The 17,460-nt window shown below is 33.7% G+C and overlaps 2 protein-coding genes across 2 annotated transcripts; one reads left to right on the top strand and one right to left on the bottom strand.

Annotated features, from left to right (window-relative positions):
• The first annotated feature begins 377 nt into the window (after positions 1 to 377).
• Positions 378 to 4,285, top strand: LOC127837557 (uncharacterized). Its single transcript, XM_052364748.1, has 6 exons — positions 378 to 424; positions 1,536 to 1,677; positions 2,117 to 2,126; positions 2,890 to 3,178; positions 3,677 to 3,811; positions 4,147 to 4,285. Exons 1-6 carry the CDS (start codon positions 378 to 380, stop codon positions 4,283 to 4,285), a joined length of 762 nt encoding a protein of 253 aa, XP_052220708.1.
• A 10,078-nt stretch (positions 4,286 to 14,363) lies between these two features.
• LOC127838302 (uncharacterized) lies at positions 14,364 to 15,308 on the bottom strand. The gene has a single exon (XM_052365951.1). The coding sequence runs from the start codon at positions 15,306 to 15,308 to the stop codon at positions 14,364 to 14,366; it is 945 nt and encodes a 314-aa protein (XP_052221911.1).
• Positions 15,309 to 17,460: the final 2,152 nt, after the last annotated feature.

Below are 17,460 nucleotides of genomic sequence, written 5' to 3'. Positions count from 1 at the left end.
ATCTGCAAAATAACAATTTATATTAAATTTAATTTAATTGAAGATAACAATGTGAAAACAAAAAGTGATCCTTAGCAAAAATTCAAAGAACAGGTAAATTTTCTTTCATCATTGAAGTTTAAAAGTTGAAATATATCGGATAACGATTTAAAGCATTGTTTTACAGCCCGTTTTTCATTGCCTTGCAGCAAAATGGACCGTTATCTTTTTTTGAGATGATTATTATTTATAATGCACATGCTTTCGGATATCAACATAATCGAATATATATTTTAATGTACAAGGATTTAGTGTCATTTTGATTTATGTGTTCTCTGCAGATTTGCCTTGATAAGGAAAGTAATGGCCTTGTACAGTCGACCTCCTGCAAGTGTCCCATGGGACAATACAAATGCCATCATGTAGCAGCAGCACTATTGTTTGGGTAAATTTGAAAAATATGTTTTTATTTATCTTTTGGGGTGCTTAAGCGCACCACTACCAAAGCGTACCAGTGCATTACTGTAGCGAACCAGTTTAGACTTAAGTGTACCATCGAATTAAATGGATGTGTTTATACAGTAAGGCTCTCACTATAATTCTTGAAATGGTGTTGTAAACTTCTTAACATCATTGAAAATGTGTGAATTTATAGATGTTTGTGTGAGATATATTCAGTCCATATTTTATACATTATTCGATTGAAACAGAATATAAATCATTGTTTTTTATATTAATACTGAGTTTTTTGTTCTTAATTATAAGTGTATATAATTAGAATATATTATAAACAATACATCAATAACAAATTTATTTAAAATCAACAGCACATAATAAACAAAATGTACCACAGATTGAGATACTAACAAATTATTATAACATTCTTTACTATTATTATAATAATAACACTATAGGGTGGTTGCTTCAGTCTGCTTAGAGGTACACTTTAGCCTGGTACGCTTTGGTATAAATGGTACGCTTAAGCCAACATTCTATCTTTTTTCTTTGTTACTTTTTCTAATTGATGCCTTTTGTGTGACATATTTCATTTAAAAGTGTATATGAAATAATGAACTCTTTTGAGTTTCTGTATGTTTTAACAAGTATGACTTGGCAACCTTTCCTAACAATGCACAATATCTCATACCTGTTTCCAGCATATAACAAGCCTTTATGAATAAGGTTTTATTCCACTTGCATTTCAAAATTATTACAATTACAAACTCAATAATGCTCTTGAATTGTTCAAGCAAGCAGGTGTTTTATCAGTCTTCACTTTATCACATTTATAAAGCCTATAACACGCTTTAATAAAATCAGATGAAAATGTTATCTAGCCTGTCTATTTAAATTTATTAATTTGACCAACAATAATTACATGTCACTAGGCTGGGTAGTGAGGCTAGCGATTAAAATTATTACTGCGTTAGCTCTCTCATTGCCATTACTGACTACAATTATACTACAATCAGCTAATACTATTCTATAACCTGAACATATTAATCTCTTAGATATGTTCTATTTATTAGATCAGTTATGTTTGTATACTTTTTCAGGTATAAGAAAGCTAGCAAAACTGATGTCAAGTGTAGTTGGATGAAACGTCCCAAGTCTGCGCCACCAAAGGCTACAGTGACCATGAGTAAACTTTATCCTGAAAAGCAAACTGGATACAGGTATATAGATATTCCAGTGAATGTTATATTTATTGACTCACTTCATTGAATTAAATTGTTTAGTGACACAATTGCACAGTAAAGTACAAGTACTATACTAAAATATCGATGCGTCATTGACCATACTGAATTTTTATTTGTAAACCCTTTTGAGACCCTATGACAGAATATCTCATCATAATATGAAGTGTTATGATTTAAAAATTACATATTATTATGGCATTACCGGTACCCCCTTTTTGAAATGAAGGAAATATTAAAAAACATTTAAACCATTTTCATTTAGAGCTCTTAAGGGAAGTGTTACTGCTGAGGACAGGTCCTTTTTATATAATGAACTTGGAAAGCTAGGGCGTTTTACAGGTTGCCAAATTGTTCCAGTTCATTGTTCATGAATTACACTATTCTAGCATGTTTATTTTTGTATGGGATAATTGATTCATACATGTATGTTACAAAAGTACTTCGAAAGTTTAAAAGTTAAAGAAACTTTACAAACGTTTTCGATTTCATGTTACTTGATACAATAGCATGCCATTGCCTTAAAATTGTTTCTTAACATTAAAATAATGGTGTGATTCCTTTTCGCACAGTGTTGACATAAACTCTATGCTACCATTATTTGGTATGAATCTATGATCCCATACTTTTTAGATTTTTTGTTGAAGAGTTTAATTTAGATTCCTTCTATGTTTATTTTTTATGTAAGACCTCCTATTTTTACGTAGTTATTTTTGTACCAAGATGATGAAATCTCATCAATGCCATCATTTGATATAATTTTAGCATTGATATTACATTTTTAGTGCAAATCTCTGTTGCAAATCATTGTAACTCTGATTTTATGTATTTTAATATGTGAAATGGTTAATATGTGAGACAGGCAATGGTTTATCATATGGCATGTGTATACATATACAATATTTGATTATTTTAGGCTCTGTTCAAAACAATCATTCCCTTCAATAAATTCAACAAATAATAAATTATGTGTGTGTTGTATGTGCTAATTATTATTATATATTATATATGTATATAAGCAATAGTTATTGTAAATGTTTAATTGTCTGCTCTCTGAGTTGACATTTACACTTGAGTCTGTGTGACATTTTTGCTTCAATGCAATGAGTTTAGTATAAATATCGGATAAATGGAGAGTGGGAAAAGGGGTTGCGCTGGTGAACCAAGGATTGCTGACAATTGGGACAAATGTTGTGTAATTCATAATAGTAAGTTTTATTGTATTCTATTCTGGCTTTACATTGGATACTGTTGGAGGAGCCAGCATCTCAGGCAGCGCCAGTGCCATTGGTTGAAGACTTGTTGCAGAGCCATGAATACCTATCAGCCTCACAGCCACATACATGGTTATTGGGTAAACAAGTGTTGAGTACAGACGAAATAAAATCGACTGCATCTGTGACTAGTGGCCAAAGGGTAAATGCAGTGTGGGCTGCAGTGAGAAAGCTCAGATTTACTGCCTCCAATCTTGGACAGATCATATCGGCTGCAAAACGCAACAGGTGAATCATGAAGTGTTTATTAAATGCAGAACAGATTAGTTTTTATGCCCCCGGTAGGGTGTCATATAGCAGTTGAACTGTCAGTCCGTCTTTCTTTCTGTCTGTGTGTCCATCAAAAAACTTTAACATTGGCCTTAACTTTTGCAATATTGAAGATAGCAATTTGATATTTTGCATGCATGTGTATCTCATGAAGCTGTACATTTTAAGTGGTGAAAGGTCAAGGTCAAGCTCATCCTTCGAGATCAAAAATAAAAAAATACAATCCAAGGGAAGTAATAAGCTTTTAAAGGGAGATAATTTGTAAACCTGCCAAATGAAATATTGAAATTTTATTTCAAAGCGGCGCAATAGGGGGCATTGTGTTTCTGACAAACACATCTCTTGTTTAGATCTACATAAATCCTCAAGTTTTACTTAATTTTCTTCATTGAAAATTCTAGTAAGATGAAGTGCAAAAATCAGTAATTTTTTTCAATGCTTGCTTACGTTCCACAGGATGACGTTATCCCTGGAGACACGCCTTCTTAGTTCTTACAAACTTGAAAATCAGGCCCCTATCCAGTGGGGCATTACCCACGACAGAAATGCCATAGACGACTACTGCAAAGCAGGAAGTGCAACTGTATTACCGACAGTCATGTATATACATATATGTTAGTTCATTCTCATATACTCGATTTTATACTTTTAAACATTTAAAATGAACTGTCATATACAAGATTTCAAAAAATGATACATGACAATTTGCCTTATTCCATTAGTTTAAAAAATAATACAAGAAAATGTACTGTAGACTGTAGTAGAGTAGAACATAGTAAAAAGATGAATATTTATGTTTGCACCAGCACAGTTCACTTTGGTACTATTTCAAGGCAAAATTTGATAAAAATGTTAAACAGTGTTATACAGCATACGAGGTGAAGTGAATTGTATGGGTAACATAATGGTTTATGCTTTTCTTATATCACAGGTATTTGGCTTCACCAGTCTGGTATCCTTGGTGCCTCTCCTGATGGACTCGTTCAGGGGGAGTACAGTGGACCTTTTCACTTGCAACGAAAAAAGCAACAGCTATTGTCACCAGACATCATAGAAATCAAGTGACCATTTTCGGCAAAGGACATGAATGTTGCAGAGGCATGCTGTTCTAATAAAGACGTCTTCTTAGGTAAATAATTTCATTTAAATACATTCATTTAAATGCCTTTGATATAATAACAACTTTTTTATTTTTAGCTCGACTATTATATATGAACTATATATAGTGGAGCTATCCTACTCACCCCGGCGTCGGCGTTCCCGTTCCCGTGAGCGTTGGAATGTTAAAGTTTGCGTACTTCCTCATATATTTTCGATGTCCCTTGACATATTGATTTCATATTTTGCGTACTTCTTTACCAATATCTATAAAGAAGAGCAGACAACTGTTACAATCATATTTTAAGAAATATGGGCATTTTTTCACTTAGAATATGCGTTTATATTGATAAATCTATGTTAAAGTTTGCGTACCACTTCAACTATTTTCAATGTCCCTTGACATATTGCTTTCATATTTTGCATTCTTCATTACCAACATGACCCCAATCTATAAACAAGAGCAGACAACTGTAGCAAGCATTTTGTAAGAACTATGGCCCTTTTCCCACTTAGAATATGCATATTATTGAAAAATCTATGTTAAAGTTTGCGCACCACCTCAATATTTTCTATATACATTGTCATATTGCTTTTATATTTTGCATACTTGTTTACCAACGTGACCCCAATCTATAAACAAGAGCAGACAACTGTATCAAGCATTTTGTATGAATTATGCTCCTTTTATATACTTAGAAAATACAAAAATTTGTTTAAGTTTAGTGTTTAGGTTTACTTTATTCCTAAAGTATCAAAGCTATTGCTTTCATACTTGCAACACTTACTAACTATCATACGGGAACTGTGCAGGCAAAGAAATGTAACTCTGACTGGCATTTTGGTTGAATTATGGCCCCTTTTATACTAAGATAATTGAACATTTGGTTAAGTTTTGTGTTTCGGTCCTTTTTACTCCTAAAGTATCATAGCTTTTGCTTTCAGACTTGGACAACTCGCTAACTATTGTACGGGGACTGTACAGGGCAAGTTGCATAACTTTGGTTGGCATTTTAACGGAATTATAGCCCTTTTTGTCTTAGTTACTTTGAATATTTTGTTAAATTTTATGATTAGATCGCCTTTACTTCTAAAGTATCAAGGATGTTGCTTTCAAACTTCAAATACCTTCTAAATATAATGAGGGTACTGTACCTGGCAAGTTGAATTTGAACTTGACCTTTGCATGACCTTTACTATCAAGGTCAAATAATTAATAAATTTTGCTTAAATTACCATAACTTCTTTATTTATGATCAAATTTGATTCATGCTTTGGCAAAACAACACTAACCTTACATACCACAATGAACTCCTCCCAAACCATCCCCACGCCCCACCCCATAATCAGAATCCCCCACACCCCCCAAAAAAATAAATATTTGTTTTCCCTATTTCTTTTGTTCTTATTTTTGAAAGATCATCTAATAAATGACCACAACCCCACATTATACCCCCTCTCCACCCCCATAGGACAAAAACATGGTAAAAAAACCCACAAATATTTATTTTATTTGTTAGGGACCGTCCAACCATCCCACCCAAGCTATTGCTATCAAACTTTAAATAACATCTTATTAGTTTGTGTTATTATGTCTTTACACGTGTTCAATAGATTGTGGAAAATATACCTGAATTCATAATCGTCTATAAAGTACAACTTCTTTAAAACATAAGCGATCAATATGTTTCAATTATGGTCCTCTTCCACTTAGAATATGACAATATTATTTTGACTTTATTGAATATGAACAATTTCCCCATGATGGCTTACGTTAATATTATTAACTTATACTGTAAAGCATTCGAATAGTCAAGCGCGCTGTCTTCTGACAGCTCTTGTTCCAAAAAAGAGGATGATAAATTAAAAAAAAAAAAAAAACTGATTTTATTTCTTTTCTAATCATCAAAATCATTTTAAGGTCTTTATTGAATACCACAACTAGAACAGTTTTATTTATAATTGAATCTGCAACTTGAACACTTCCACCCAGTGCCATGCTCCTAATGGTATTTGATTTTACAGAGCAATTAATTGATATATTTGTTTGTTTTAGAGCCATCATCTCATGAAGGGTTGATGTTAAAAGAGACCCATGACAACTGGCACCAAAGTAAGGGTCAACTCTACCTGAAAGGGACAAATTGTTGTGATTTGATTGTTAAGACCCCAAAAGACATGCAGATCATTCGTAAAGTGCAAGATGATTCTTGGGCAATGGACATCCCAATTATAATTGACTTTTATTATTTCAAAACATTCTTTTCCTCTGAATTAAAGGCAGTACAATCCTTCTGTTTAATGACATTTAACCAAGTGTGGTTACATCTATTGAGAAATTGTGACATTTAGTACCCACATGTGTTATTTCAGTTTGTCAAGTGTAAAGTTATTCCCTATATTCATTTATACGCGTGTCTATCATTATGCTAGTTGTGTCGTTCTTTGATATGCTCGAATGTTTTATTACGTATTTACATTTTGAAACGTTGCAAGAAAGATTGAATTTTTATTGATATACATATGTCTATGTTAACATATAATATGGTATGAGATAATAACACATGAATATGAATACAGTTTTACAATTTTGTTAATTCTTACTATGTTTTTTTATATTTTTAAGCAATATCCTTCAGCAGTGGTACTTGAAGGTTCACAAGACAACAACATAGTTGAAATATTTGGTTTGACAAATGCCTATATTGTGACAGAATATGGTTTAAAATATCATAGTTCTTTATTTTTTCATTGGCTCGCTCTACATGGATTCTGCTTCTTAATATCTTAAAGCAAAGTTCAGCCTCCTTCTTTGTTAAATGACCTTTACTAGAAAAAATGTGGGATGTTTAACGAGACACCAGATGAAAATTTATAAAAAATATTAAAACCTTTATCTGCTAAAATCAAATAACCTGACTGTAGCTGGTCTAAAACTTTACAGTGTTGTACACTAGCTGAATCTGATGTAGATCTGTACAATATACTAAAGATGCATTTAGTGCCACAAAAGTAACCGCAACACACAGATGAAGGTATTAATGATATTTGAAACAGTGCCCCTGCTAGTATTGAACCGAACTGCTAAATCCAAGTCCTAACAATTAAACCGGAGCTTCATTAATGTTATAAGGATTTGGTCCTCAACCTTAAAACATGACACTGTCCAGCCAGAATAGTAATTGAAGGGTGACATCCTGTTGACCATGTTCAACAACACTTGAAAAACATCTGGTGGAGATGATGTATACAACAGCATCAACAATAATTAGCATCAATTTATGTTAGATGTTGAAGCGGGTTAACATTTTACAGAGGGATGATACGAACCAATTTGTCAACTACACTATATATACATTGCCTTTCTAACTGCTAATATAAACTTTTTTAATGTGACAAAGTATAGCGTTTACTTTTGCAAAAACCCATAACATATTTCTCGTTTGATTTTAATCAAATATGCATAGGGAATACAATAAAGGATTTTAAAATAAATATTTATGATAGGGCACCTTATGTTTGAAGCAAGCATTAATTTGTTTTTTTGGTTCACATACCTAGTCTGTATCACTAATAATATATGTTATGGAGAATCAACTTTTCCGCATTTAAAGCACTCTGAGCTCGTTTTCCAGTTCATGAATGTTCTTTTTTCAATTCTTGAACTGAAACACAAATAAGAACATTGTATAAGATTCTGTAAAAAACAGCAAACACAAAGTACAGCTATGGTAAATCATGTTTAATTGATAAGGTAAACTTTTTGCCATTATTATGTTTATTAATTAAAAGCAGAAAGATTTATTTTAAATGGGCCCCAATGACTTTTGATCAGCATAGGTATGTTTTCTTCTTTGGTAGTGGTTGTTGATGAGATGTGCTATGTAATCAAGGAAAAACATCAATTAAGCTAGTTTAACACATTTGATACAACATGTATGTGAAAGATCTTTAGTTTGCCTGGCAAGTAATTCTCACACACATCAGTTCTAATAACACCTTTATCAATTCAATATTTATAAATGATTCCCTGGTGAAGTCAAAAATAAAAAGTAAACAATTAAAATGACACAGTTTTTGTAAATCTACAGAAAAATCTAATTAAAGTATACAAATACACTAAGAAATTTACATTCTTTTGCATGATTTGTTGGGTTATCCGCATGGGCATCATCAGTATATGGCTGCACTAGATGATAGCTGTGATCCATGACAGCACCAGTTGAAATGGCTTGATCATAAGGAACATCAACTATCTGGGTATCATCTAGCTTAGGCCTTTTTTGTCTGATTGTGAAAACAGAATATGTATTGACTTATTGAGGGAGAAGTTATATAATGAGATTGTTGTGCTTCAAAATTTATACAAACTGGGGTCAACTTTTATTATGTACTATCGGCATCTACAATGCATCAAAATAATATAAATAAAATATGTAAATGTAATGTGATTATGGGTAAATTCAATGAAACACTTCTAGACAATCACATTGAATAAATTGTGAATCATTTGTATTTCAAATGGTGTAACCCCCAATATTCCATCCCACCAGAAAGAGAAGAATTTCACTTGTCCACGTACTCGGTATTCATCTGTTAATGTACATCTGGGAAGCTACAATCATTTTTGCTGTACACAAAACTTGTTGGTCGATTCCCCTTAAGGCCATCAACAAAGTGACAGCTGCAAATTCTGCCATGGCTGTTGACCTTTCTGTCTGCGCGCCTGAAAAATATCGTGTAGACGCTTGCCCTGAACATCTAGGCCAAAGAGTTACTCAAATTAAAAACAAAATAAAGAGAAACAAATAGACTTTATAATGCCTAAGGACACTCGATTATCATGAGTTTGACCCAGATGATGGACATCACAGTGACTGTAAACACCTATATATGATCGCATTCGAGCTTTATTAAAATGTGATGTATATGAACTGTTCCACAGTTTATGTATGGTTTATGGAAGATTTAGTAGCTTCAATGACTTTTAAGATGCAACAACAACAGAACTCTCCAACTTATTTATTCGTTTCGCGTTGCAACGCTTTATAATTGTCGGGTTTTTAAATCGTCAAAATATCTTATACTGGGTATTTTAGAGCATGGTAAATGTTCAGTATTATTGTTTCCTCACAAATATCATAACTAAAACGAACATTTGCGAATCTGAAACTACTTTTTTCAATTTTGTCAATTTACCTTATTGGAAAAGGACCCTTTATAGTTGCAAGGGTAATTATTAACAATTCTTTATATGTGTTATAATCTTATGTGTAAAACGTACGACAAACACTTAAGCTTATTGAAATTACAGACACGAAAACTACGTAATATTTAGCAACACATAATCAGAACCACATAAAATATCTGTACAATTATCGTCAGTTTTACTGTTTGAACAAGCCCATTTAACGATAATATACGGGCATTATGATCCCGTGGATTTACTTTCCATAACTAAAAAAGCAAGGTAATGATTGGTTGAAATTATTGTTGAGATAAAATTACCATAAACAAAAGTAGATGCCAGTATGATTAAGGATAATGTCACATTCAACATCTTAAAAGTTCTTTTTGGATTGGCCTTGTCGCATTTTATATAAAATTAAGAGATTAAATGCACGATCATTTAGACGACCACTAGGCTAACATCAACCACCCTATTCAAACCAGTTTTATATGAACCTGTTGAACCTGTTGTGTATGTAAATATTATACGCGCTGACGATTTCTTTGTCAGTCTCCGCATCCGTGCATTGGTTTCGATTACAGGTGTCGCTCCTGGATGGTTAAGTGGGACTTGGGAGTGGAGGGAGTTATTGACATGCCCGAGGTGGCGGGTGTCCGCATTTGCAAGGGCTCCTTCATGTTTTCTCTTCCAGATACACTGGAACAACTCGCAGCCACGAGTAGAACTTACAGGTGGGTATCCAATTAAACTAGTTATTTTAAAAATTATTTTTCTAAAACTTAAATTTCATTTTAAGTAGTTTTCCTTGACGTTTTCAAAGTGTGGAAAGTTTGATATATTTTCAAGTGTCATGTTCACATGTTCATTTGATATTTTATCACACCATTGTAGATCAGTCTGGTTTCCGACTTCACGTTACAACGAGACTACGACCGTACGACGTGGGCAACGTGGAAATAGGTCAAAACAAGATCCAAATTCCTAGAATGACCTTAAGCACGGCGGTCTCAGTTATGTGCCTTGGAATCTGCACGCGACTGATGCTTCCGGCTCCAATTTATCTGACAGAGGTGTATCTACACATGCATGGGCTCGGTAAGCACAATACATGTACATGTCAATCATGACTGCGTTGTTACCAGTCTGAGCATTCGACGAATTTGTCGAGCAAACATCTAAATACAAGAATGTCGGCGTTGTTGGTGGCATAATGTTGTCATTAAGGTTTGCGTGTCGAAACTACATCTACAAATCTCTGTAAATACTATTGCTTAATATAAGCCATTGATACATTTACAGATGTTGTTGGTAACATAATGCTCGTTTAAGGTCAGCGTGAACAGTGTATTTATTTGAGCAGAACATGTCCGATTTATGTCCGTCATATCAATGGTTAAGAGCACACAAAGCGCGGAAGTAAAAATCGTAAAAATGTTGTACACATTAGAAGTCACGCGCCGATAACGTCTTTATTTACTGTGATGTTGCTGCTTTTAATCGCAGATATATATGCAATTCATGAAGTGTGCGGTTTTATATTCGCACGGACATTTCATGTTTTATTTAATACACTACATGGGAAGCGGTAATAAATAAACAAACGTGTCCTACAGTTTTCTTGAATTAGGATTTAGTTCCAATGATGTTTGGCTTTGCGATATGCAATTTGACGGCAGGCAAACGCTTTTACAATCAACAGTATTTGTAACGGACCAACAATATAACAAAAATAAAACAAGTAGTTTTACTCCCCTTTTTTTAATTTAATTTCGGCATTAACTATAAGGAAACACGGTTTCTCTTGCAATACATTACTACGATGTTTTAAAATAAATGATGATGCTAGAAATGATTGGAGTGTACTTTGGCTCGTGAGTTTATAAGAATTGTGCACTCGATAATCTTTCTTGATTTGCAATATTGCATATCTATTCAGATGAATATTAAACATACGATAAAGAACATTAAACAGTTCCTTTGTTCAGGCTTCAAAAGTCTAATTGCTCGATTAGCAAATAAAACCTTACAGGTGTTAAGGCAGCAATTGACATAATAAAAGACCGCGAAGTTTGGACGCGATTGGCTGAAGAGAGTGACTATGACTACAAGAGGCCCACATGGCACCATCTGCGGCCGGCCGCCATATTTAAACCAGGCAATTGTTTACTTATTTATTTATATTGTTTACAAATATACATCTATGTGATGCTATTATTTTCCATTAAAAACTATTTTTATTATGTTTGGTCACGTGAAAGTTATGTGGTGACATAATCAATCACAAGCAACGCTCAATGCAAAGCATAAGGGGTATAAACTCGTGTTGTACAGCTAGCGGAGGCTGACAAGTGACCCTGAATTAATAAAACACAAATCGTGTCTGAATAATCTGAAGCAAATGTACACATGCAGACAGACAATAATAACATGGATGCCAAATAACGGCGCTTGCATCGAATACTACAAATATGATGTGAGTGTACCAGTGTCGTGACTATCAAATACCTATTAAAATGATTGGAGAATAGATTTTAAAGTTATTAGCAAACCAACAAACAAACAAGGTGTAAGAAATAATAGAGATCTGGTTTAGCGTTGTATCCAGACATTGATATACTGATGACAGCTTTGGAAGACTTAAATATGAAAATGTGCATTCAAGTATTAAATTATAAATACCTAAAGTAAAGTCCGACAAACCATGTTGGAAGTTAGTTACTATTTGTACAAAACGAGGAGGTCAGTAAACGCCTTGCTTCATAGATTCTTACGCCCCATAGTTTATAATTACTTCATGTTTAATTAATATCTCGTGTTAATACAGGCAACAGTCTTCGATTGATATGACAGTACAGATGGAGCTCGTGCCAGACTGAATACCACAAACTTTGGCCAAGGGTCTCAGGTCAAAAAGAATGTCAGTTTATATCAGAAACTGATATTTAATGTTTGCCGTTTTATTGTTGGCGTTATGATAATCTTCGTACTAATCTGTATCAAAGCATGCTAATTATCAACGTTTAAGGATTTTATTGTATTATATGTCTTTAAAATTTGGACCAATATAAGGAAAGTCGAAATTGTATTAACGTTTTGGTTCCCGATTTAATACAGAACAATAAAACCCTTACGTCGTTGACATTAAAACAAATATATTGTGTTCTGCTGTTGTAGTTTGCTATTTCCTCGCGTACAACAAAATACAATACAATACAAATATAAAGTGACATAAAATACGAAGCCATAGCGACAACAACGGAATAATATTTCTTTTGTGCACATTTTCAGGCTGAGATGTGCTATGCCTTAATTCGCTACTACCCCCGAGTCATGGGTTTTGACCAGTGTATCCAGAATGGAACCATTAACCTTAATTGTTAACTTGTGTAATAACACATTAAATATGACACTTATTACCGTTAAAAACATTTGCTTTAGCAGTAAATAAATAACATGAAATACATAAGCGGAAGGACCTTGTGGTCGCATACATTAGTTTGATAATTTACGAAATGTTCAACTAAAATTATAATAGTGGTTTTTGCACATGCTTTCGCTTATAAGAATCCCTTATTGAGTCAATGTTATCTTAAGTTTATATGCTGTTTGTGTATTTGTTATGATTTAAATGATCAGTAGTTCATATTCGGTAAACACATTTTATTGTATTACATTCAAATTACGATGGCTATTTTGCACTGAAGAAGGTAAACGTTCATCCTGAATTCAGATGAGACGAGTTCAACATAATAACGTAACTGTTCCCAAAGCGATAGAACAAACGATGGGTGTTTTAAAACTAATATTTAAGCAATATGGGGTATTTTGAATTCAATTACTTGTTTTCAAAACAACCCGCTAGACAATATTACAAACCAATCATATTATCAGTTCAACATTTCAGCCAGTGTGCATACTCTGAAGAGTTATATAATATTAACTGGATGTCGTGTTACTTAGCGCGATAAAACGTACACAAACAAATCATGCATAATATACCGTATTCAAGAAAGACATTGACGTATTTATCTTGAACGCCCGGTCCATAAACAGTTTATTTGCAGAAAGATTCCTAGTTTAGGATTAACACGATATAAACGCAATAACGAAAGATGTATTTGGGGGTTAGTGGAAACTTACATACACAATATTGTGTATATACCGCTGTTCGAAATGGTACATTCCATTCTCAAACTGATAGTATTATATGCATTAATGGAAACGAAATTTTTTTGTGTAATGGATGTCCTTTTTAAATACATTACATTAATTTTTGTGGTGAGGTGCTTTATTTTGCAAAAACTATATGTTAGCAAAATGTTTTCGGGTCAATTATGACTTTTACTAGTATAGATTCCTATTGACTGTTGACTGTTAATTCATGTGTATGGTGTTGCTTGAACATCAATGCGATAATGTATCGTTTACCCTCGGTGACATTGTGTATTAATATAGAGTTTATAATAACTTTTTAATTCAATATGCGACTTATAAAATATACCGTTCGTTTTCTTTATGAATCAAAACAATTGCCAATTGTATTTTTTAATTGAACAATTTAACAGTGTAAATAGTAAGTAACAACAAAGGCATGCAATAAACGTTCTGACCACCCAGATTTAGCCTAAAGATCACCTGGAATTTCATTTGCTAAGTCGTTTGGAATTGTGACTTGCATGTCGATACCATTTGCGCTATTTCGCTCCGTTATATGCAATTCCTAATGAAAATCTTCAAAATGCGAAACCAACTATATTTAATAAAGTCTCTTTGATAGATGACTCCGTTAATATGTCTCTACACATTTGGTGTGAGTTGTATTCATTCACAGTCGCGCAAGTCTCCTTATCATGTTTATAGGATGTTTCCTTGCTCGTCGCAATTGTCATCAACGAACAGTTTCATTTCAAATCCGTAAAACTGACCATTCGTCATCGACGTTCCATTATCGCTCGTTCCAACCTTTAAATCACAAAATGTCAGGGTCACGCCATTAACGCTAACTCGTGGTTCCGTCAGGTAGTACATGTGTACATTCGGCCCATTCACTCGCTGCCTCACGGAGTAAATCAATCTCTGTCTCAATGTGATGTCAGTTCCTAAGGGAACGAGTTCGTGCTTCAAACCAGTACTATAGGCTAGTTTTAGTTTCTGTTTGTGCACAATAGAGGTGCCTTCGAGTATCTCTAAATCTCCTTCTACAGCCCCATCGATCTCGGGCAGAAACATATCAAGTGCACTCAAGACGCAGTCCTCTGATACCATGAAACTCAAACCATCTTGTCCTCCGTTATACGCCCATGTGGATGCTTTAGTTTTACACCTGTAGAACATGCATTTCTTGCTTGCAAGTTTCCTTGGTTCGTCGATGAATTGTGAAACGTTTTGCCTTTTAATAATTGTTCGGTACACGCTTACTTTTTCTTCATTGGTGAGGACATCGTCCAGTGCTACAACATCGCTCATCTCGTCTAACGTCATGGCGGGAAATCTTATCAAGCTTATAACTTCTTCACCCAACTCCTTTCTTATAGCTCGACCCGTTTGTTGAATTCCCGCAGTTGCGCACCTTTGAGACGCCCATTGATTGCAAGCGAGGTAGATATTGATTTCACTTGCATTGAACTGACAAAGTTCCTCTATTTCTTTAAGCCCCGCCATTGTAATGTCGCGAACGGAATCCGATTTCAATACATGTTTAGATTCTCTGGTGATGAATTTTAAGCATTTGCTTCTTAGATCTGCACAGTCAAAAATAATGGCCTGGTCCAGAATTGTACACATGTTGTCAGGGTCCATATTTAGATCCATGAACGACCTGCATAAATATTCCAGGCATGGCACGTCTTTGCCGCGTACAGTAGCAACACAACCGTGTCCTCATTAATGCTGACCTGGTCCCCGTATATGTATCTGTATTTAACGAAAAGTCAGACCGTTACCATAAACATAATTAGTATAAAGACACTAAACAAACTTGAGTCTTTTTGAGATAGTTAAAAATAAACACGCCTTTTAACAGAGTGCTTGAATAACACGTCTTTATAAAAACGTTATCGCATCAGTTACTAGTCAAAATATGAACAAGGAAAAGACACCAGGAAGTGTCAACACCAAATTCGCACTCGTTTAACATAAATAACTTAGTTTTATTTCATAAAGTCACTTGGTTTAACCACATCAGAAATATCAGATAGAGCATTTCTATACCCATGGGTATACGTTAATTAACATAAAACAATAATTCAATAGAATGGAAAGTAAATAGTGTATCTGTTCAAATTATACAAACACACACATGCAAGTACATAATGACTACAAGAGTACCAACCAATCGCGAACAAAATCTTTGCCATAGCCACACAAGTACAAACCGTAACGTTTATACAAATTCAAAAAAAATCTACCTCACAAACATTGTCAATGTAGAAGGTTCAATATCCGGATTATCAATGACGTCACCTGACTCCGCGAGCGGCCCGAAAAACATAGCATACAAAACCGGACTTCGGCTGGCTATAATTACTTTGTGACTCCTTATCTATTGCTTCTCCTTTCCGGCCGTTAGTATGACGTCACATAGAGCCTCGTTGTCAAGCATTTTCAGGTTTGCTTCGGCAAGCAATTTGGAAGAAAGCCGGTTGGTCGCCATTTCTTGGTTTCAGTTTTTATAGTTCACCTTATCATTTCAAAACGTTACCCAATGACTGCTTTTGGTTTCGAATTTCCTTATAGCCGGTTGTCTAATAATGTCACCGTAATCTCCGCGTAAAGAAGTTTATAATTTATCATTTTTGCGGAAGTTAAGCGAACAAATGCGCAAAATGAACACTTCCCTGTTCACTATTTACGAATACATCAAACCGCATTGTATTTGTAAACCACTCGACTTAGGTAATTAATATACAAAATGGTGTATATACAGCGATAATTTATTCGTGGAGCAAAACTATACAACCGATTTAAAAATGAATCTATCAGGAACCTATTTATTTTGAATCATGGGTTAGCATTCTACGTGATTACATATTTTAAAGAAACACATTGTGTAACATATTTAATAGAACAATCTTACGCGCAAATACATTGTAGTTGTTATGCATTTTATGTACAGCTGTTAATGTTTGCTCTTTTGTGGTAATCCAATGTACAAAATAAACAACGTATAATTCAGTTTTAGATGTTTCACAGTAATCGTAGTTTTAAATAATAAATACAATATTTGCTGTCAGTCAAGTATGTCCAACGAAAACCGACGCGTTGTAAATATAATGAAGTTGGCAACAAACTATATCACAACTTTAACTACAATAGTGTAATCTCAAAGAACGAAAAGCCTGTAAATCAGATATGAATAAACACACATTAAGAATATTGCAGAGTTTTTGGCATAAACAATACAATACTCACAGTTCCTTATTTACCCAACATATGTATTACCATGATAACAACAATAATCCTGTACACGTTCATATTCTCTTGATACATCTTAGTTTTATACAAACGATAAACTGAAATACCTTATCACAAACAAAAATATACAGCTCACTTACCGTTGCGGAATGGACTTATATTTACAAGTGCTTTAAGTGCAGAAACAGTGCTATGTGTGCATTCAAATATAAAGTTAAACGATGTCAACATATATATACAATGCTTTTTTGTCCTTTTTAGATATACATTGATGGCATAGCTGGACTTTTACTTTTTACGATACCTCACAATATAATCCTTTAAATACATCATTTTTATAAACCAAACCACCGATGTTTTAAAGTGCAATACATATAGCTGCGATGCACAGTATATACAACTGTAATATATAATTACTCAGTAAACTTGCTTGTATAAATATTAAGTCCATTAAAATTAAATATATCAATACTGATTTAACCAAATTCCTGAATATATCGATATATATTTAATATACTTGATAATGATATTAAGTCCA

Source organism: Dreissena polymorpha, chromosome 7, assembly GCF_020536995.1.
Source record: "Dreissena polymorpha isolate Duluth1 chromosome 7, UMN_Dpol_1.0, whole genome shotgun sequence".
NCBI classification, from domain to species: Eukaryota; Metazoa; Mollusca; class Bivalvia; order Myida; family Dreissenidae; genus Dreissena; species Dreissena polymorpha.
The sequence above is the reverse complement of the archived record's forward strand: the minus strand, read 5'-3'. Positions and strand labels throughout refer to the sequence as shown.